The sequence below is a fragment of the Stomoxys calcitrans genome, chromosome 1 (genome assembly GCF_963082655.1).
Source record: "Stomoxys calcitrans chromosome 1, idStoCalc2.1, whole genome shotgun sequence".
Classification (NCBI taxonomy): Eukaryota; Metazoa; Arthropoda; class Insecta; order Diptera; family Muscidae; genus Stomoxys; species Stomoxys calcitrans.
The window spans coordinates 198,069,528-198,092,473 of record NC_081552.1 but is presented as its reverse complement, the minus strand read 5'-3'; the positions used below and the strand labels follow the sequence as shown (position 1 = coordinate 198,092,473).

Genomic DNA, 22,946 nt, shown 5'->3' with positions numbered 1-22,946 from the left:
CACCCCAGATATCACTGCCACTGTTTAACTTCTACCTATCCTCCATTCCACCCCCTCCAGATGGCATAGAGATCGTATCATATGCAGACGAATGTACGATCATGGCATCAGGCCCCCACCCATTGTTGACATCTACGATAGTTTGAACGTCTACCTCAACGAACTTGCCTCATATTTAGCTGCAAGAAATCTGAAGATATCTGCCACCAAATCTTTAGCCACATTGTTCACTCCAAATACTCCTGAGGTGAATTCTGAGCTGACTGCGATGGTTGATGGAGAAATGATTCCAACCATCTAGTGTCCCAAAATACTTGGCGTCACATTTGACAGCTCTTACACATTGGAGGTCAACATAGCGCAGAGGTTAGCATGTCCGCCTATGACGCTTAACGCCTGGGTACGAATCCTGGCTAGACCATCTGATAAAATTTTCAGCGTTGGTTTTCCCCTCCTAATGCTGGCAACATTTTTGAGGTAGTACGTAATGTAGAACTTCTCTCCAAAGATGTGTCGCACTGCGGGTCGCCCTTCGGACTCGGCTATAAAAAGGAGGCCACTTCTCATTGAACTAAAACTTGAATCAATCGAACTGCACTCATTGATATGTGAGATGTTTGCCCCTGTTCCTTAGTGGAATGTTTATGGGCAAAATTTGGATTTTTTTTTACACATTCTTTTCATATGCCAGAGCAATTTGCGATAAAGCCAAAAGTAGAAACAAGGTCCTCAAGTCACTTGCCGGCAGCACTTGGGGTTTCAGACGAAGAAAACTTGTTGGCCATGTACAAAGCAATTGACCGGTTTGTAGTAATTTATGCAGCGCCAGTGTGGTCTCGTCAGCTCTGTATCAGTATGCCGCCTTCCCGACTGCGACGGGCTGTCTCATCAGTTCTCATGTGGACCACCATTATCAGCAGGCAAAGATCCTACCAGTGTGAAGACATAATTACATGCTGTCTAAGCAATACCTTTTGAGCTGTTATGGCAGAGACCATTCAAATCATCATCTTGTGGATAGATATCCACCGCCCAGAAGCCTTAAGATAGATCTATATGATCTAGAGCGTAAGGTTCAGCGCTACAAGAGAAAACCTCTAGATCAAGCAGCATATCAAGGGGGTCTAGACAACATTCACGCAGACACGGTAGCAGATGCGGTAATTGGCTACCGGGTGAATGTAGTCCTTGGAGAACGACCGCCTTCCATTGCACCTGAAGAAATTGACCTTCCCGGGCAAACCAGATTAGTTCTGGCTCATTTACGTTGCGGCAGATGCAGCCGCCACAACTTTTACAGAGCAAGTAAGATAAAAACAGCATGTATTACCCGATTTCGCTGAAATTTTAAACATAGAGTTGTTTTAAGCCTTCCGACATCCGACTCACATATTGTTCAGATCGGACTATATTTAGTTACAGTTGCAAGTAAGATAAAAACAGACCGATCTGCCGATTAGGGTCTGAAACCCATAAAAACTTTATTACCAGATTTCGCTGAAATTTGATATAGTGAGTTGTTTTAAGCCCACCGACATCCGACCCAAATATGGTTCAGATCGGACTATATTTGGATATAGCTGCCACATAGACCAATCTGACCCATAAAGGCTTTATTTTTACCCGATTTCGCAGAAATTTGATATAGTGAGTTGTTTTAAGCCTCCCGAAATCCGACCCAAATATGGATCAGATCAGACCATAGTTAGATGTAGCAGCCTTATAGACCGATCTTCCAATGTATGGTCTAATTCCCATAAAAAGAAGATTTATTGCCTTATTTTACTGAAACTGTGACTTGTATAAGAGTTCTCGAGACCTGAATCAAATATGATCCATACCAGCCCCTTTTTAGATATAACAATGGATATGATAGTGGAGTTATAATAGAATAGAATGATTATATCCATGGTGGTGGGTATCCAAAGTTCGCCACGGCCGAACTTAACACGTTTTTACTTGGTTTTTAAGTTGTAGTAATTTACAATTTTAGACATAAAATTTTTGTTTTTTTGCTTGCAGCGCATCTATCGTGCCCTCTATGACTATGAGGCCCAGGATGTCGATGAGGTGAGCTTCCGTGAAGGTGATATCATATTCGAAGTGGAATCCATTGATTCCGGCTGGATGACGGGAAGAGTGGAACGCACTGGCAAAACTGGCATGCTGCCTGCCAACTATGTGGAGCAAGCGGTTATATAATAGGAAATGCAACCCCCGAGCCACAATAACCACCATCCCAATCACCCTCAAAACCACAACCACCACCAGCAGCAACCTGAAACCAATGGCAAAATCCCCATAGCCAATGGCAATGGTCACATTACTAATGGCAATATCACCAATCTAACCAATGGTCCCACAAACAACAGCCACAACTCTAGTAGCAATAACCACATTAATAATCTGCACACCAATATCCCGGCCACCTCCTATGCCTCGTTGCACTCGCCCCCCTCTCCGACACCAAGAAAAGGTTGTTGTTGTAAAAATCATATATTAGTTATAACAATATTATGCGTTTATTTGGCACTTGTATTCATAATCTTCTCCAATGTCTTCTTCGATGACAGCCGAGGCGGGGGCGGCAGGGGGGCCAATAACCAACACAACAACGGCAATAACAATGTGAAACATAAATCCCAAATTAATGGCGTTGATGCGCAAAATCAAAACGATCGGCAGCAAAATTTTTACTATTATCTACTAAATCATGTATTCTAAATGAAACTATAAGCAAGGCGGTAAGAGCGCCCATGGGCATTACCATTACGCTTAACCCCCCACAACCAGTAAGGTTTCTATTATTGAACACGAAGAAACACAAAAATCAATGTATTTTATTTTTTGAAATATTTCTTTTTAAATCTTTATTTTTTTTTAAATAATAATAATAATAATATTTTTGAAATGTTATGGATATATGGATATTTCTTGCTAGCAAAGAAATTAAAAACTAAATAAATTATTATTCTATATAAACAGAATACACATTTTTTTGTTTTTTTTTTTTCAGTTCATTTCATTTATTTGGGTTTGTTATAGATTATTTCCTTTACAAATTTTGTTAAATTGATTGCCTTTTAAAGTTTTGTTAATTTAATTTTAAATTTGGTTGCTATCTTAACTTATTGTTTGCTTTCAATAACATTTTTGAACCATAAACTTCACAACTGTATGTCTAACTCCAACATTTTTGTGGGACATCAAAAATTTAAACATTTCCAATGGCTTTCAAAAGTAGAAATGCTCGTTAATCAAAAGTGAAAATTTTAAGAAAAACTAATTAGTTTACGATTTCTCTTCGAAATTCGAATCTAGAAGTGCTTTTGGATTTCCGAAATTCGAAAGTATGAAGAAGTTACAGTGTTTTCGACCCTGAAAAGGACATATGCAAAAAAAAAAACAATTTTTCCGGATCATGCTATTTTGAACTTCTTTTTCGAACAAACAACTGGGGGATTAGGCTAAACGTATTTTTGAGATATAAACTTCACTAATGTAAACTCAACTCAAAAAATTTTGGGGCATCAAAAATTGATCATTTCAAAAGGCTACCCCTTTGCTCGAAAATGGCAAAAAAAAATCAAAAGTGAAATTTTTGAAAAAAAAACTAATTAGTTTACGATTTCTCTTCGAAATTCGAATCCAGGAGTGCATTTGGATTTCCGAAATTCGAAAGTATGAAGAAGTTACAGTGTTTTCGACCCTGAAAAGGACATATGCAAAAAAAAAACAATTTTCCGAATCATGCTATTTTGAGCTTGTTTTTCGAACAAACAACTGGGGGATTGGGCTAAACGTATTTTTGAGATATAAACTTTACTAATGTAAACTCAACTCAAAAAATTTTGGGGCATCAAAAATTGATCATTTCAAAAGGCTACCCCCTTTGCTCGAAAATGGCAAAAAAATCAAAAGTGAAATTTTTAAGAAAAACTAATAAGTTTACGATTTCTCTTCGAAATTCGAATCCAGGAGTGCTTTTGGATTTCCGAAATTCGAAAGTATGAAGAAGTTACAGTGTTTTCGACCCTGAAAAGGACATATGCCAAAAAAACAATTTTTCCGAATCATGCTATTTTGAGCTTGTTTTTCGAACAAACAACTGGGGGATTGGGCTAAACGTATTTTTGAGATATAAACTTCACTAATGTAAACTCAACTCAAAAAATTTTGGGGCATCAAAAATTGATCATTTCAAAAGGCTACCCCCTTTGCTCGAAAATGGTAAAAAAAATCAAAAGTGAAATTTTTAAGAAAAACTAATTAGTTTACGATTTTTCTTCGAAATTCGAATCCAGGAGTGCATTTGAATTTCCGAAATTCGAAAGTATGAAGAAGTTACAGTGTTTTCGACCCTGAAAAGGACATATGCAAAAAAAAAACATTTTTCCGAATCATGCTATTTTGAACTTGTTTTTCGAACAAACAACTGGGGGATTGGGCTAAACGTAGTTTTGAGATATAAACTTCACTAATGTAAACTCAACTCAAAAAATTTTGGGGCATCAAAAATTTATCATTTCAAAAGGCTCGAAAAAGTGCTCGAAAATGGCAAAAAAATCAAAAGTGAAATTTTTAAGAAAAACTAATTAGTTTACGATTTCTCTTCGAAATTCGAATCCAGGAGTGCATTTGGATTTCCGAAATTCGAAAGTATGAAGAAGTTACAGTGTTTTCGACCCTGAAAAGGACATAGGCCAAAAAAAAATTTTTTCCGAATCATGCTATTTTGAACTTGTTTTTCGAACAAACAACTGGGGGTTTGGGCTAAACGTATTTTTGAGATATAAACTTCACTAATGTAAACTCAACTCAAAAAATGTTGGGGCATCAAAAATTGATCATTTCAAAAGGCTACCCCCTTTGCTCGAAAATGGCAAAAAAAATCAAAAGTGAAATTTTTAAGAAAATCAAATTAGTTTACGATTTCTCTTCGAAATTCGAATCCAGGAGTGCATTTGGATTTCCGAAATTCGAAAGTATGAAGAAGTTACAGTGTTTTCGACCCTGAAAAGGACATATGCAAAAAAAAACATTTTTCCGAATCATGCTATTTTGAACTTTTTTTTCGAACAAACAACTAGGGGATTGGGCTAAACGTATTTTTGAGATATAAACTTCACTAATGTAAACTCAACTCAAAAAATTTTGGGGCATCAAAAATTTATCATTTCAAAAGGCGATAAATGGCAAAAAAATCAAAAGTGAAATTTTTAAGAAAAACTAATTAGTTTACGATTTCTCTTCGAAATTCGAATCCAGGAGTGCATTTGGATTTCCGAAATTCGAAAGTATGAAGAAGTTACAGTGTTTTCGACCCTGAAAAGGACATATGCCAAAAAAAACATTTTTTCCGAATCATGCTATTTTAAACTTGTTTTTCGAACAAACAACTGGGGGTTTGGGCTAAACGTATTTTTGAGATATAAACTTCACTAATGTAAACTCAACTCAAAAAATGTTGGGGCATCAAAAATTGATCATTTCAAAAGGCTACCCCCTTTGCTCGAAAATGGCAAAAAAAATCAAAAGTGAAATTTTTAAGAAAATCAAATTAGTTTACGATTTCTCTTCGAAATTCGAATCCAGGAGTGCATTTGGATTTCCGAAATTCGAAAGTATGAAGAAGTTACAGTGTTTCGATCCTGAAAAGGACATATGCAAAAAAAAAACATTTTTCCGAATCATGCTATTTTTAACTTTTTTTTCGAACAAACAACTAGGGGATTGGGCTAAACGTATTTTTGAGATATAAACTTCACTAATGTAAACTCAACTCAAAAAATTTTGGGGCATCAAAAATTGATCATTTCAAAAGACTACCCCCTTTGCTCGAAAATGGCAAAAAAAATCAAAAGTGAAATTTTTAAGAAAATCAAATTAGTTTACGATTTCTCTTCGAAATTCGAATCCAGGAGTGCATTTGGATTTCCGAAATTCGAAAGTATGAAGAAGTTACAGTGTTTTCGACCCTGAAAAAGACATATGCAAAAAAAAATTTTTTTCCGAATCATGCCATTTTGAACTTGTTTTTCGAACAAACAACTGAAGGATTGGGCTAAACGAATTTTTGAGATATAAACTTCACTAATGTAAACTCAACTCAAAAAATTTTGGGGCATCAAAAATTGATCATTTCAAAAGGCTACCCCCTTTGCTCGAAAATGGCAAAAAAAATCAAAAGTGAAATTTTTAAGAAAAGCTAATAAGTTTACGATTTCTCCTCGAAATTCATATCCAGGAGTGCTTTTGGATTTCCGAAATTCGAAAGTATGAAGAAGTTACAGTGTTTTCGACCCTGAAAAGGACATATGCCAAAAAAAAAAAGTTTTTCGAATCATGCTATTTTGAACTTCTTTTTCGAACAAACAACTGGGGGTTTGGGCTAAACGTATTTTTGAGATATAAACTTTACTAATGTAAACTCAACTCAAAAAAATGTTGGGGCATCAAAAATTGATCATTTCAAAAGGCTACCCCCTTTGCTCGAAAATGGCAAAAAAAAATCAAAAGTGAAATTTTGAAGAAAAACTAATTAGTTTACGATTTCTCTTCGAAATTCGAATCCAGGAGTGCATTTGGATTTCCGAAATTCGAAAGTATGAAGAAGTTACAGTGTTTTCGACCCTGAAAAGGACATATGCAAAAAAAAAACAAATTTTCCGAATCATGCTATTTTGAACTTGTTTTTCGAACAAACAACTGATGGATTGGGCTAAACATATTTTTGAGATATAAACTTCACTAATGTAAACTCAACTCAAAAAATTTTGGGGCATTAAAAATTGATCATTTCAAAAGGCCCCCATTTGCTCGAAAATGCCAAAAAAAATCAAAAGAGAAATTTTTAAGAAAAACTAATTAGTTTACGATTTCTCTTCGAAATTCGAATCCAGGAGTGCATTTGGATTTCCGAAATTCGAAAGTATGAAGAAGTTACAGTGTTTTCGACCCTGAAAAGGACATATGCCAAAAAAAACAAATTTTCCGAATCATGCTATTTTGAACTTGTTTTTCGAACAAACAACTGAGGGATTGGGCTAAACGTATTTTTGAGATATAAACTTCACTAATGTAAACTCAACTCAAAAAATTTTGGGGCATCAAAAATTGATCATTTCAAAAGGCTACCCCCTTTGCTCGAAAATGGCAAAAACAAAATCAAAAGTGAAATTTTTAAGAAAAACTTAAAAATTGGATTTCCGAAATTCGAAAGTATGAAGAAGTTACAGTGTTTTCGACCCTGAAAAGGACATATGCCAAAAAAAAAAACATTTTTTCCGAATCATGCTATTTTGAACTTGTTTTTCGAACAAACAACTGGGGGGTTTGGGCTAAACGTATTTTTGAGATATAAACTTCACTAATGTAAACTCAACTCAAAAAATTTTGGGGCATCAAAAATTGATCATTTCAAAAGGCTACCCCCTTTGCTCGAAAATGGCAAAAAAATCAAAAGTGAAATTTTTAAGAAAAACTAATTAGTTTACGATTTCTCTTCGAAATTCGAATCCAGGAGTGCATTTGAATTTCCGAAATTCGAAAGTATGAAGAAGTTACAGTGTTTTCGACCCTGAAAAGGACATATGCAAAAAAAAAACATTTTTCCGAATCATGCTATTTTGAACTTGTTTTTCGAACAAACAACTGGGGGATTGGGCTAAACGTAGTTTTGAGATATAAACTTCACTAATGTAAACTCAACTCAAAAAATTTTGGGGCATCAAAAATTTATCATTTCAAAAGGCTACCCCCTTTGCTCGAAAATGGCAAAAAAATCAAAAGTGAAATTTTTAAGAAAAACTAATTAGTTTACGATTTCTCTTCGAAATTCGAATCCAGGAGTGCATTTGGATTTCCGAAATTCGAAAGTATGAAGAAGTTACAGTGTTTTCGACCCTGAAAAGGACATATGCCAAAAAAAACATTTTTTCCGAATCATGCTATTTTGAACTTGTTTTTCGAACAAACAACTGGGGGTGTGGGCTAAACGTATTTTTGAGATATAAACTTCACTAATGTAAACTCAACTCAAAAAATGTTGGGGCATCAAAAATTGATCATTTCAAAAGGCTACCCCCTTTGCTCGAAAATGGCAAAAAAAATCAAAAGTGAAATTTTTAAGAAAATCAAATTAGTTTACGATTTCTCTTCGAAATTCGAATCCAGGAGTGCATTTGGATTTCCGAAATTCGAAAGTATGAAGAAGTTACAGTGTTTTCGACCCTGAAAAAGACATATGCAAAAAAAAAAATTTTTCCGAATCATGCCATTTTGAACTTGTTTTTCGAACAAACAACTGAAGGATTGGGCTAAACGAATTTTTGAGATATAAACTTCACTAATGTAAACTCAACTCAAAAAATTTTGGGGCATCAAAAATTGATCATTTCAAAAGGCTACCCCCTTTGCTCGAAAATGGCAAAAAAAATCAAAAGTGAAATTTTTAAGAAAAACTAATTAGTTTACGATTTCTCTTCGAAATTCGTATCCAGGAGTGCTTTTGGATTTCCGAAATTCGAAAGTATGAAGAAGTTACAGTGTTTTCGACCCTGAAAAGGACATATGCCAAAAAAAAAATTTTTTTCGAATCATGCTATTTTGAACTTCTTTTTCGAACAAACAACTGGGGGTTTGGGCTAAACGTATTTTTGAGATATAAACTTCACTAATGTAAACTCAACTCAAAAAAATGTTGGGGCATCAAAAATTGATCATTTCAAAAGGCTACCCCCTTTGCTCGAAAATGGCAAAAAAAATCAAAAGTGAAATTTTTAAGAAAAACTAATTAGTTTACGATTTCTCTTCGAAATTCGAATCCAGGAGTGCATTTGGATTTCCGAAATTCGAAAGTATGAAGAAGTTACAGTGTTTTCGACCCTGAAAAGGACATATGCAAAAAAAAAAAGAAATTTTCCGAATCATACTATTTTGAACTTGTTTTTCGAACAAACAACTGAGGGATTGGGCTAAACATATTTTTAAGATATAAACTTCACTAATGTAAACTCAACTCAAAAAATTTTGGGGCATTAAAAATTGATCATTTCAAAAGGCCCCCATTTGCTTGAAAATGGCAAAAAAAATCAAAAGAGAAATTTTTAAGAAAAACTAATTAGTTTACGATTTCTCTTCGAAATTCGAATCCAGGAGTGCATTTGGATTTCCGAAATTCGAAAGTATGAAGAAGTTACAGTGTTTTCGACCCTGAAAAGGACATATGCCAAAAAAAACAAATTTTCCGAATCATGCTATTTTGAACTTGTTTTTCGAACAAACAACTGAGGGATTGGGCTAAACGTATTTTTGAGATATAAACTTCACTAATGTAAACTCAACTCAAAAAATTTTGGGGCATCAAAAATTGATCATTTCCAAAGGCTACCCCCTTTGCTCGAAAATGACAAAAAAATCAAAAGTGAAATTTTTAAGAAAAACTTATTAGTTTACGATTTCTTTTCGAAATTCGAATCCAGGAGTGCATTTGGATTTCCGAAATTCAAAAGTATGAAGAAGTTACAGTGTTTTCGACCCTGAAAAGGACATATGCAAAAAAAACCATTTTTCCGAATCATGCTATTTTGAACTTCTTTTTCGAACAAACAACTGGGGAATTGGGCTAAACGTATTTTTGAGATATAAACTTCACTAATGTAAACTCAACTCAAAAAATTTTGGGGCATCAAAAATTGATCATTTCAAAAGGCTACCCCCTTTGCTCGAAAATGGCAAAAAAATCAAAAGTGAAATTTTTAAGAAAAACTGATTAGTTTGCGATTTCCCTTCGAAATTCGAATCCAGGAGTGCATTTGGATTTCCGAAATTCGAAAGTATGAAGAAGTTACAGTGTTTTCGACCCTGAAAAGGACATATGCAAAAAAAAAAAACCATTTTTCCGAATCATGCTATTTTGAACTTGTTTTTCGAACAAACAACCGGGGGGTTTGGGCTAAACGTATTTTTGAGATATAAACTTCACTAATGTAAACTCAACTCAAAAAATTTTGGGGCATCAAAAATTGATCATTTCAAAAGGCTACCCCCTTTGCTCGAAAATGGCAAAAACAAAATCAAAAGTGAAATTTTTAAGAAAAACTTAAAAATTGGATTTCCGAAATTCGAAAGTATGAAGAAGTTACAGTGTTTTCGACCCTGAAAAGGACATTTGCCAAAAAAAAAACATTTTTTCCGAATCATGCTATTTTGAATTTGTTTTTCGAACAAACAACTGGGGGGTTTGGGCTAAACGTATTTTTGAGATATAAACTTCACTAATGTAAACTCAACTCAAAAAATTTTGGGGCATCAAAAATTGATCATTTCAAAAGGCTACCCCCTTTGCTCGAAAATGGCAAAAAAAATCAAAAGTGAAATTTTTAAGAAAAACTAATTAGTTTACGATTTCTCTTCGAAATTCGAATCCAGGAGTGCATTTGAATTTCCGAAATTCGAAAGTATGAAGAAGTTACAGTGTTTTCGACCCTGAAAAGGACATATGCAAAAAAAAAACATTTTTCCGAATCATGCTATTTTGAACTTGTTTTTCGAACAAACAACTGGGGGATTGGGCTAAACGTAGTTTTGAGATATAAACTTCACTAATGTAAACTCAACTCAAAAAATTTTGGGGCATCAAAAATTTATCATTTCAAAAGGCTACCCCTTTGCTCGAAAATGGCAAAAAAAAATCAAAAGTGAAATTTTTGAAAAAAAAACTAATTAGTTTACGATTTCTCTTCGAAATTCGAATCCAGGAGTGCATTTGGATTTCCGAAATTCGAAAGTATGAAGAAGTTACAGTGTTTTCGACCCTGAAAAGGACATATGCCAAAAAAAACATTTTTTCCGAATCATGCTATTTTAAACTTGTTTTTCGAACAAACAACTGGGGGTTTGGGCTAAACGTATTTTTGAGATATAAACTTCACTAATGTAAACTCAACTCAAAAAATGTTGGGGCATCAAAAATTGATCATTTCAAAAGGCTACCCCCTTTGCTCGAAAATGGCAAAAAAAATCAAAAGTGAAATTTTTAAGAAAATCAAATTAGTTTACGATTTCTCTTCGAAATTCGAATCCAGGAGTGCATTTGGATTTCCGAAATTCGAAAGTATGAAGAAGTTACAGTGTTTTCGACCCTGAAAAGGACATATGCAAAAAAAACATTTTTTCCGAATCATGCTATTTTGAACTTGTTTTTCGAACAAACAACTAGGGGATTGGGCTAAACGTATTTTTGAGATATAAACTTCACTAATGTAAACTCAACTCAAAAAATTTTGGGGCATCAAAAATTGATCATTTCAAAAGACTACCCCCTTTGCTCGAAAATGGCAAAAAAAATCAAAAGTGAAATTTTTAAGAAAATCAAATTAGTTTACGATTTCTCTTCGAAATTCGAATCCAGGAGTGCATTTGGATTTCCGAAATTCGAAAGTATGAAGAAGTTACAGTGTTTTCGACCCTGAAAAAGACATATGCAAAAAAAAATTTTTTTCCGAATCATGCCATTTTGAACTTGTTTTTCGAACAAACAACTGAAGGATTGGGCTAAACGAATTTTTGAGATATAAACTTCACTAATGTAAACTCAACTCAAAAAATTTTGGGGCATCAAAAATTGATCATTTCAAAAGGCTACCCCCTTTGCTCGAAAATGGCAAAAAAAATCAAAAGTGAAATTTTTAAGAAAAGCTAATAAGTTTACGATTTCTCCTCGAAATTCATATCCAGGAGTGCTTTTGGATTTCCGAAATTCGAAAGTATGAAGAAGTTACAGTGTTTTCGACCCTGAAAAGGACATATGCCAAAAAAAAAAATTTTTTCGAATCATGCTATTTTGAACTTCTTTTTCGAACAAACAACTGGGGGTTTGGGCTAAACGTATTTTTGAGATATAAACTTTACTAATGTAAACTCAACACAAAAAAATGTTGGGGCATCAAAAATTGATCATTTCAAAAGGCTACCCCCTTTGCTCGAAAATGGCAAAAAAAATCAAAAGTGAAATTTTGAAGAAAAACTAATTAGTTTACGATTTCTCTTCGAAATTCGAATCCAGGAGTGCATTTGGATTTCCGAAATTCGAAAGTATGAAGAAGTTACAGTGTTTTCGACCCTGAAAAGGACATATGCAAAAAAAAACAAATTTTCCGAATCATGCTATTTTGAACTTGTTTTTCGAACAAACAACTGATGGATTGGGCTAAACATATTTTTGAGATATAAACTTCACTAATGTAAACTCAACTCAAAAAATTTTGGGGCATTAAAAATTGATCATTTCAAAAGGCCCCCATTTGCTCGAAAATGCCAAAAAAAATCAAAAGAGAAATTTTTAAGAAAAACTAATTAGTTTACGATTTCTCTTCGAAATTCGAATCCAGGAGTGCATTTGGATTTCCGAAATTCGAAAGTATGAAGAAGTTACAGTGTTTTCGACCCTGAAAAGGACATATGCCAAAAAAAACAAATTTTCCGAATCATGCTATTTTGAACTTGTTTTTCGAACAAACAACTGAGGGATTGGGCTAAACGTATTTTTGAGATATAAACTTCACTAATGTAAACTCAACTCAAAAAATTTTGGGGCATCAAAAATTGATCATTTCAAAAGGCTACCCCCTTTGCTCGAAAATGGCAAAAACAAAATCAAAAGTGAAATTTTTAAGAAAAACTTAAAAATTGGATTTCCGAAATTCGAAAGTATGAAGAAGTTACAGTGTTTTCGACCCTGAAAAGGACATATGCCAAAAAAAAAACATTTTTTCCGAATCATGCTATTTTGAACTTGTTTTTCGAACAAACAACTGGGGGGTTTGGGCTAAACGTATTTTTGAGATATAAACTTCACTAATGTAAACTCAACTCAAAAAATTTTGGGGCATCAAAAATTGATCATTTCAAAAGGCTACCCCCTTTGCTCGAAAATGGCAAAAAAATCAAAAGTGAAATTTTTAAGAAAAACTAATTAGTTTACGATTTCTCTTCGAAATTCGAATCCAGGAGTGCATTTGAATTTCCGAAATTCGAAAGTATGAAGAAGTTACAGTGTTTTCGACCCTGAAAAGGACATATGCAAAAAAAAAACATTTTTCCGAATCATGCTATTTTGAACTTGTTTTTCGAACAAACAACTGGGGGATTGGGCTAAACGTAGTTTTGAGATATAAACTTCACTAATGTAAACTCAACTCAAAAAATTTTGGGGCATCAAAAATTTATCATTTCAAAAGGCTACCCCCTTTGCTCGAAAATGGCAAAAAAATCAAAAGTGAAATTTTTAAGAAAAACTAATTAGTTTACGATTTCTCTTCGAAATTCGAATCCAGGAGTGCATTTGGATTTCCGAAATTCGAAAGTATGAAGAAGTTACAGTGTTTTCGACCCTGAAAAGGACATATGCCAAAAAAAACATTTTTTCCGAATCATGCTATTTTGAACTTGTTTTTCGAACAAACAACTGGGGGTGTGGGCTAAACGTATTTTTGAGATATAAACTTCACTAATGTAAACTCAACTCAAAAAATGTTGGGGCATCAAAAATTGATCATTTCAAAAGGCTACCCCCTTTGCTCGAAAATGGCAAAAAAAATCAAAAGTGAAATTTTTAAGAAAATCAAATTAGTTTACGATTTCTCTTCGAAATTCGAATCCAGGAGTGCATTTGGATTTCCGAAATTCGAAAGTATGAAGAAGTTACAGTGTTTTCGACCCTGAAAAAGACATATGCAAAAAAAAAAATTTTTCCGAATCATGCCATTTTGAACTTGTTTTTCGAACAAACAACTGAAGGATTGGGCTAAACGAATTTTTGAGATATAAACTTCACTAATGTAAACTCAACTCAAAAAATTTTGGGGCATCAAAAATTGATCATTTCAAAAGGCTACCCCCTTTGCTCGAAAATGGCAAAAAAAATCAAAAGTGAAATTTTTAAGAAAAACTAATTAGTTTACGATTTCTCTTCGAAATTCGTATCCAGGAGTGCATTTGGATTTCCGAAATTCGAAAGTATGAAGAAGTTACAGTGTTTTCGACCCTGAAAAGGACATATGCCAAAAAAAAAATTTTTTTCGAATCATGCTATTTTGAACTTCTTTTTCGAACAAACAACTGGGGGTTTGGGCTAAACGTATTTTTGAGATATAAACTTCACTAATGTAAACTCAACTCAAAAAAATGTTGGGGCATCAAAAATTGATCATTTCAAAAGGCTACCCCCTTTGCTCGAAAATGGCAAAAAAAATCAAAAGTGAAATTTTTAAGAAAAACTAATTAGTTTACGATTTCTCTTCGAAATTCGAATCCAGGAGTGCATTTGGATTTCCGAAATTCGAAAGTATGAAGAAGTTACAGTGTTTTCGACCCTGAAAAGGACATATGCAAAAAAAAAAGAAATTTTCCGAATCATACTATTTTGAACTTGTTTTTCGAACAAACAACTGAGGGATTGGGCTAAACATATTTTTAAGATATAAACTTCACTAATGTAAACTCAACTCAAAAAATTTTGGGGCATTAAAAATTGATCATTTCAAAAGGCCCCCATTTGCTTGAAAATGGCAAAAAAAATCAAAAGAGAAATTTTTAAGAAAAACTAATTAGTTTACGATTTCTCTTCGAAATTCGAATCCAGGAGTGCATTTGGATTTCCGAAATTCGAAAGTATGAAGAAGTTACAGTGTTTTCGACCCTGAAAAGGACATATGCCAAAAAAAACAAATTTTCCGAATCATGCTATTTTGAACTTGTTTTTCGAACAAACAACTGAGGGATTGGGCTAAACGTATTTTTGAGATATAAACTTCACTAATGTAAACTCAACTCAAAAAATTTTGGGGCATCAAAAATTTATCATTTCCAAAGGCTACCCCCTTTGCTCGAAAATGACAAAAAAATCAAAAGTGAAATTTTTAAGAAAAACTTATTAGTTTACGATTTCTTTTCGAAATTCGAATCCAGGAGTGCATTTGGATTTCCGAAATTCAAAAGTATGAAGAAGTTACAGTGTTTTCGACCCTGAAAAGGACATATGCAAAAAAAACCATTTTTCCGAATCATGCTATTTTGAACTTCTTTTTCGAACAAACAACTGGGGAATTGGGCTAAACGTATTTTTGAGATATAAACTTCACTAATGTAAACTCAACTCAAAAAATTTTGGGGCATCAAAAATTGATCATTTCAAAAGGCTACCCCCTTTGCTCGAAAATGGCAAAAAAAATCAAAAGTGAAATTTTTAAGAAAAACTAATTAGTTTACGATTTCTCTTCGAAATTCGAATCCAGGAGTGCATTTGAATTTCCGAAATTCGAAAGTATGAAGAAGTTACAGTGTTTTCGACCCTGAAAAGGACATTTGCCAAAAAAAAAACATTTTTTCCGAATCATGCTATTTTGAATTTGTTTTTCGAACAAACAACTGGGGGGTTTGGGCTAAACGTATTTTTGAGATATAAACTTCACTAATGTAAACTCAACTCAAAAAATTTTGGGGCATCAAAAATTGATCATTTCAAAAGGCTACCCCCTTTGCTCGAAAATGGCAAAAAAATCAAAAGTGAAATTTTTAAGAAAAACTAATTAGTTTACGATTTCTCTTCGAAATTCGAATCCAGGAGTGCATTTGAATTTCCGAAATTCGAAAGTATGAAGAAGTTACAGTGTTTTCGACCCTGAAAAGGACATATGCAAAAAAAAAAACATTTTTCCGAATCATGCTATTTTGAACTTGTTTTTCGAACAAACAACTGGGGGATTGGGCTAAACGTAGTTTTGAGATATAAACTTCACTAATGTAAACTCAACTCAAAAAATTTTGGGGCATCAAAAATTTATCATTTCAAAAGGCTACCCCTTTTGCTCGAAAATGGCAAAAAAATCAAAAGTGAAATTTTTAAGAAAAACTAATTAGTTTACGATTTCTCTTCGAAATTCGAATCCAGGAGTGCATTTGGATTTCCGAAATTCGAAAGTATGAAGAAGTTACAGTGTTTTCGACCCTGAAAAGGACATATGCAAAAAAAAACAAATTTTCCGAATCATGCTATTTTGAACTTGTTTTTCGAACAAACAACTGAGGGATTGGGCTAAACATATTTTTGAGATATAAACTTCACTAATGTAAACTCAACTCAAAAAATTTTGGGGCATCAAAAATTGATCATTTCAAAAGGCTACCCCCTTTGCTCGAAAATGGCAAAAAAAATCAAAAGTGAAATTTTTAAGAAAAACTAATTAGTTTACGATTTCTCTTCGAAATTCGAATCCAGGAGTGCATTTGGATTTCCGAAATTCGAAAGTATGAAGAAGTTACAGTGTTTTCGACCCTGAAAAGGACATATGCAAAAAAAAACATTTTTCCGAATCATGCTATTTTGAACTTTTTTTTCGAACAAACAACTGAAGGATTGGGCTAAACGAATTTTTGAGATATAAACTTCACTAATGTAAACTCAACTCAAAAAATTTTGGGGCATCAAAAATTGATCATTTCAAAAGGCTACCCCCTTTGCTCGAAAATGGCAAAAAAAATCAAAAGTGAAATTTTTAAGAAAAACTAATAAGTTTACGATTTCTCCTCGAAATTCATATCCAGGAGTGCTTTTGGATTTCCGAAATTCGAAAGTATGAAGAAGTTACAGTGTTTTCGACCCTGAAAAGGACATATGCCAAAAAAAACCATTTTTCCGAATCATGCTATTTTGAACTTGTTTTTCGAACAAACAACTGAGGGATTGGGCTAAACATATTTTTGAGATATAAACTTCACTAATGTAAACTCAACTCAAAAAATTTTGGGGCATCAAAAATTGATCATTTCAAAAGGCTACCCCCTTTGCTCGAAAATGGCAAAAAAAATCAAAAGTGAAATTTTTAAGAAAAACTAATTAGTTTACGATTTCTCTTCGAAATTCGAATCCAGGAGTGCATTTGGATTTCCGAAATTCGAAAGTATGAAGAAGTTACAGTGTTTTCGACCCTGAAAAGGACATATGCCAAAAAAAACAAATTTTCCGAATCATGCTATTTTGAACTTGTTTTTCGAACAAACAACTGAGGGATTGGGCTAAACGTATTTTTGAGATATAAACTTCACTAATGTAAACTCAACTCAAAAAATTTTGGGGCATCAAAAATTGATCATTTCAAAAGGCTACCCCCTTTGCTCGAAAATGGCAAAAAAATCAAAAGTGAAATTTTTAAGAAAAACTTATTAGTTTACGATTTCTTTTCGAAATTCGAATCCAGGAGTGCATTTGGATTTCCGAAATTCAAAAGTATGAAGAAGTTACAGTGTTTTCGACCCTGAAAAGGACATATGCAAAAAAAAACCATTTTTCCGAATCATGCTATTTTGAACTTCTTTTTCGAACAAACAACTGGGGGATTGGGCTAAACGTATTTTTGAGATATAAACTTCACTAATGTAAACTCAACTCAAAAAATTTTGGGGCATCAAAAATTGATCATTTCAAAAGGCTACCCCCTTTGCTCGAAAATGGCAAAAAAAATCAAAAGTGAAATTTTTAAGAAAAACTGATTAGTTTGCGATTTCCCTTCGAAATTCGAATCCAGGAGTGCATTTGGATTTCCGAAATTCGAAAGTATGAAGAAGTTACAGTGTTTTCGACCCTGAAAAGGACATATGCAAAAAAAACCATTTTTCCGAATCATGCTATTTTGAACTTGTTTTTCGAACAAACAACTGGGGGGTTTGGGCTAAACGTATTTTTGAGATATAAACTTCACTAATGTAAACTCAACTCAAAAAATTTTGGGGCATCAAAAATTGATCATTTCAAAAGGCTACCCCCTTTGCTCGAAAATGGCAAAAACAAAATCAAAAGTGAAATTTTTAAGAAAAACTTAAAAATTGGATTTCCGAAATTCGAAAGTATGAAGAAGTTACAGTGTTTTCGACCCTGAAACGGACATATGCCAAAAAAAAAAAATATTTTTTCCGAATCATGCTATTTTGAACTTGTTTTTCGAACAAACAACTGGGGGGTTTGGGCTAAACGTATTTTTGAGATATAAACTTCACTAATGTAAACTCAACTCAAAAAATTTTGGGGCATCAAAAATTGATCATTTCAAAAGGCTACCCCCTTTGCTCGAAAATGGCAAAAAAAATCAAAAGTGAAATTTTTAAGAAAAACTAATTAGTTTACGATTTCCCTTCGAAATTCGAATCCAGGAGTGCATTTGGATTTCCGAAATTCGAAAGTATGAAGAAGTTACAGTGTTTTCGACCCTGAAAAGGACATATGCCAAAAAAAAAACATTTTTTCCGAATCATGCTATTTTGAGCTTGTTTTTCGAACAAACAACTAAGGGATTGGGCTAAACGTATTTTTGAGATATAAACTTCACTAATGTAAACTCAACTCAAAAAATTTTGGGGCACCAAAAATTGATCATTTCAAAAGGCTATCCCCTTTGCTCGAAAATGGCAAAAAAAATCAAAAGTGAAATTTTTAAGAAAAACTTAAAAATTGGATTTCCGAAATTCGAAGTATGAAGAAGTTACAGTGTTTTCGACCCTGAAAAGGACATATGCAAAAAAAAAAAAAATTTCCGAATCATGCCATTTTGAACTTGTTTTTCGAACAAACAACTGAGGGATTGGGCTAAACGTATTTTTGAGATATAAACTTCACTAATGTAAACTCAACTCAAAAAATTTTGGGGCATCAAAAATTGATCATTTCAAAAGGCTACCCCCTTTGCTCGAAAATGGCAAAAAAAAATCAAAAGTGAAATTTTTAAGAAAAACTAATTAGTTTACGATTTTTCTTCGAAATTCGAATCCAGGAGTGCATTTGAATTTCCGAAATTCGAAAGTATGAAGAAGTTACAGTGTTTTCGACCCTGAAAAGGACATATGCAAAAAAAAAAAACATTTTTCCGAATCATGCTATTTTGAACTTGTTTTTCGAACAAACAACTGGGGGATTTGGCTAAACGTAGTTTTGAGATATAAACTTCACTAATGTAAACTCAACTCAAAAAATTTTGGGGCATCAAAAATTGATCATTTCAAAAGGCTACCCCCTTTGCTCGAAAATGGCAAAAAAAAAAATCAAAAGTGAAATTTTTAAGAAAAACTAATTAGTTTACGATTTCTCTTCGAAATTCGAATCCATGAGTGCATTTGAATTTCCGAAATTAGAAAGTATGAAGAAGTTACAGTGTTTTCGACCCTGAAAAGGACATATGCAAAAAAAAAAAACATTTTTCCGAATCATGCTATTTTGAACTTGTTTTTCGAACAAACAACTAGGGGATTGGGCTAAACGTATTTTTGAGATATAAACTTCACTAATGTAAACTCAACTCAAAAAATTTTGGGGCATCAAAAATTGATCATTTCAAAAGGCTACCCCCTTTGCTCGAAAATGGCAAAAAAAATCAAAAGTGAAATTTTTAAGAAAAACTAATTAGTTTTCGATTTCTTTTCGAAATTCGAATCCAGGAGTGCATTTGGATTTCCGAAATTCGAAAGTATGAAGAAGTTACAGTGTTTTCGACCCTGAAAAGGACATATGCAAAAAAAACCATTTTTCCGAATCATGCTATTTTGAACTTGTTTTTCGAACAAACAACTGGGGGATTGGGCTAAACGTATTTTTGAGATATAAACTTCACTAATGTAAACTCAACTCAAAAAATTTTGGGGCATCAAAAATTTATCATTTCAAAAGGCTACCCCCTTTGCTCGAAAATGGCAAAAAAAATCAAGAGTGAAATTTTTAAGAAAAACTAATTAGTTTGCGATTTCCCTTCGAAATTCGAATCCAGGAGTGCATTTGGATTTCCGAAATTCGAAAGTATGAAGAAGTTACAGTGTTTTCGACCCTGAAAAGGACATATGCAAAAAAAACCATTTTTCCGAATCATGCTATTTTGAACTTGTTTTTCGAACAAACAACTGGGGGGTTTGGGCTAAACGTATTTTTGAGATATAAACTTCACTAATGTAAACTCAACTCAAAAAATTTTGGGGCATCAAAAATTGATCATTTCAAAAGGCTATCCCCTTTGCTCGAAAATGGCAAAAAAAATCAAAAGTGAAATTTTTAAGAAAAACTTATTAGTTTACGATTTCTTTTCGAAATTCGAATCCAGGAGTGCATTTGGATTTCCGAAATTCAAAAGTATGAAGAAGTTACAGTGTTTTCGACCCTGAAAAGGACATATGCAAAAAAAAACCATTTTTCCGAATCATGCTATTTTGAACTTCTTTTTCGAACAAACAACTGGGGGATTGGGCTAAACGTATTTTTGAGATATAAACTTCACTAATGTAAACTCAACTCAAAAAATTTTGGGGCATCAAAAATTGATCATTTCAAAAGGCTACCCCCTTTGCTCGAAAATGGCAAAAAAAATCAAAAGTGAAATTTTTAAGAAAAACTGATTAGTTTGCGATTTCCCTTCGAAATTCGAATCCAGGAGTGCATTTGGATTTCCGAAATTCGAAAGTATGAAGAAGTTACAGTGTTTTCGACCCTGAAAAGGACATATGCAAAAAAAACCATTTTTCCGAATCATGCTATTTTGAACTTGTTTTTCGAACAAACAACTGGGGGGTTTGGGCTAAACGTATTTTTGAGATATAAACTTCACTAATGTAAACTCAACTCAAAAAATTTTGGGGCATCAAAAATTGATCATTTCAAAAGGCTACCCCCTTTGCTCGAAAATGTCAAAAACAAAATCAAAAGTGAAATTTTTAAGAAAAACTTAAAAATTGGATTTCCGAAATTCGAAAGTATGAAGAAGTTACAGTGTTTTCGACCCTGAAACGGACATATGCCAAAAAAAAAAAATATTTTTTCCGAATCATGCTATTTTGAACTTGTTTTTCGAACAAACAACTGGGGGGTTTGGGCTAAACGTATTTTTGAGATATAAACTTCACTAATGTAAACTCAACTCAAAAAATTTTGGGGCATCAAAAATTGATCATTTCAAAAGGCTACCCCCTTTGCTCGAAAATGGCAAAAAAAATCAAAAGTGAAATTTTTAAGAAAAACTAATTAGTTTACGATTTCCCTTCGAAATTCGAATCCAGGAGTGCATTTGGATTTCCGAAATTCGAAAGTATGAAGAAGTTACAGTGTTTTCGACCCTGAAAAGGACATATGCCAAAAAAAAAACATTTTTTCCGAATCATGCTATTTTGAGCTTGTTTTTCGAACAAACAACTAAGGGATTGGGCTAAACGTATTTTTGAGATATAAACTTCACTAATGTAAACTCAACTCAAAAAATTTTGGGGCACCAAAAATTGATCATTTCAAAAGGCTATCCCCTTTGCTCGAAAATGGCAAAAAAAATCAAAAGTGAAATTTTTAAGAAAAACTTAAAAATTGGATTTCCGAAATTCGAAGTATGAAGAAGTTACAGTGTTTTCGACCCTGAAAAGGACATATGCAAAAAAAAAAAAAATTTCCGAATCATGCCATTTTGAACTTGTTTTTCGAACAAACAACTGAGGGATTGGGCTAAACGTATTTTTGAGATATAAACTTCACTAATGTAAACTCAACTCAAAAAATTTTGGGGCATCAAAAATTGATCATTTCAAAAGGCTACCCCCTTTGCTCGAAAATGGCAAAAAAAAATCAAAAGTGAAATTTTTAAGAAAAACTAATTAGTTTACGATTTTTCTTCGAAATTCGAATCCAGGAGTGCATTTGAATTTCCGAAATTCGAAAGTATGAAGAAGTTACAGTGTTTTCGACCCTGAAAAGGACATATGCAAAAAAAAAAACATTTTTCCGAATCATGCTATTTTGAACTTGTTTTTCGAACAAACAACTGGGGGATTTGGCTAAACGTAGTTTTGAGATATAAACTTCACTAATGTAAACTCAACTCAAAAAATTTTGGGGCATCAAAAATTGATCATTTCAAAAGGCTACCCCCTTTGCTCGAAAATGGCAAAAAAAAAAATCAAAAGTGAAATTTTTAAGAAAAACTAATTAGTTTACGATTTCTCTTCGAAATTCGAATCCATGAGTGCATTTGAATTTCCGAAATTAGAAAGTATGAAGAAGTTACAGTGTTTTCGACCCTGAAAAGGACATATGCAAAAAAAAAAAACATTTTTCCGAATCATGCTATTTTGAACTTGTTTTTCGAACAAACAACTAGGGGATTGGGCTAAACGTATTTTTGAGATATAAACTTCACTAATGTAAACTCAACTCAAAAAATTTTGGGGCATCAAAAATTGATCATTTCAAAAGGCTACCCCCTTTGCTCGAAAATGGCAAAAAAAATCAAAAGTGAAATTTTTAAGAAAAACTAATTAGTTTTCGATTTCTTTTCGAAATTCGAATCCAGGAGTGCATTTGGATTTCCGAAATTCGAAAGTATGAAGAAGTTACAGTGTTTTCGACCCTGAAAAGGACATATGCAAAAAAAACCATTTTTCCGAATCATGCTATTTTGAACTTGTTTTTCGAACAAACAACTGGGGGATTGGGCTAAACGTATTTTTGAGATATAAACTTCACTAATGTAAACTCAACTCAAAAAATTTTGGGGCATCAAAAATTTATCATTTCAAAAGGCTACCCCCTTTGCTCGAAAATGGCAAAAAAAATCAAGAGTGAAATTTTTAAGAAAAACTAATTAGTTTGCGATTTCCCTTCGAAATTCGAATCCAGGAGTGCATTTGGATTTCCGAAATTCGAAAGTATGAAGAAGTTACAGTGTTTTCGACCCTGAAAAGGACATATGCCAAAAAAAAAACATTTTTTCCGAATCATGCTATTTTGAGCTTGTTTTTCGAACAAACAACTAAGGGATTGGGCTAAACGTATTTTTGAGATATAAACTTCACTAATGTAAACTCAACTCAAAAAATTTTGGGGCATCAAAAATTTATCATTTTAAAAGGCTACCCCCTTGCTCGAAAATGGC

General features: G+C 33.2%; 1 protein-coding gene across 13 annotated transcripts in view; it reads left to right on the top strand.

The window, feature by feature from the left end:
* LOC106087000 (LIM and SH3 domain protein Lasp) overlaps nucleotides 1-2,987 on the top strand; it is a 423,009-nt gene extending 420,022 nt beyond the window's left edge. For all 13 annotated transcript variants that reach the window (XM_059370394.1, XM_059370376.1, XM_059370385.1 and 10 more), the window contains one exon: nucleotides 2,023-2,987. In XM_059370394.1, coding sequence (XP_059226377.1) covers nucleotides 2,023-2,202 — 180 coding nt within the window. In that variant the 3' untranslated portion in view covers nucleotides 2,203-2,987. The remainder of the gene's footprint in view (nucleotides 1-2,022) is intronic.
* Nucleotides 2,988-22,946: the final 19,959 nt, after the last annotated feature.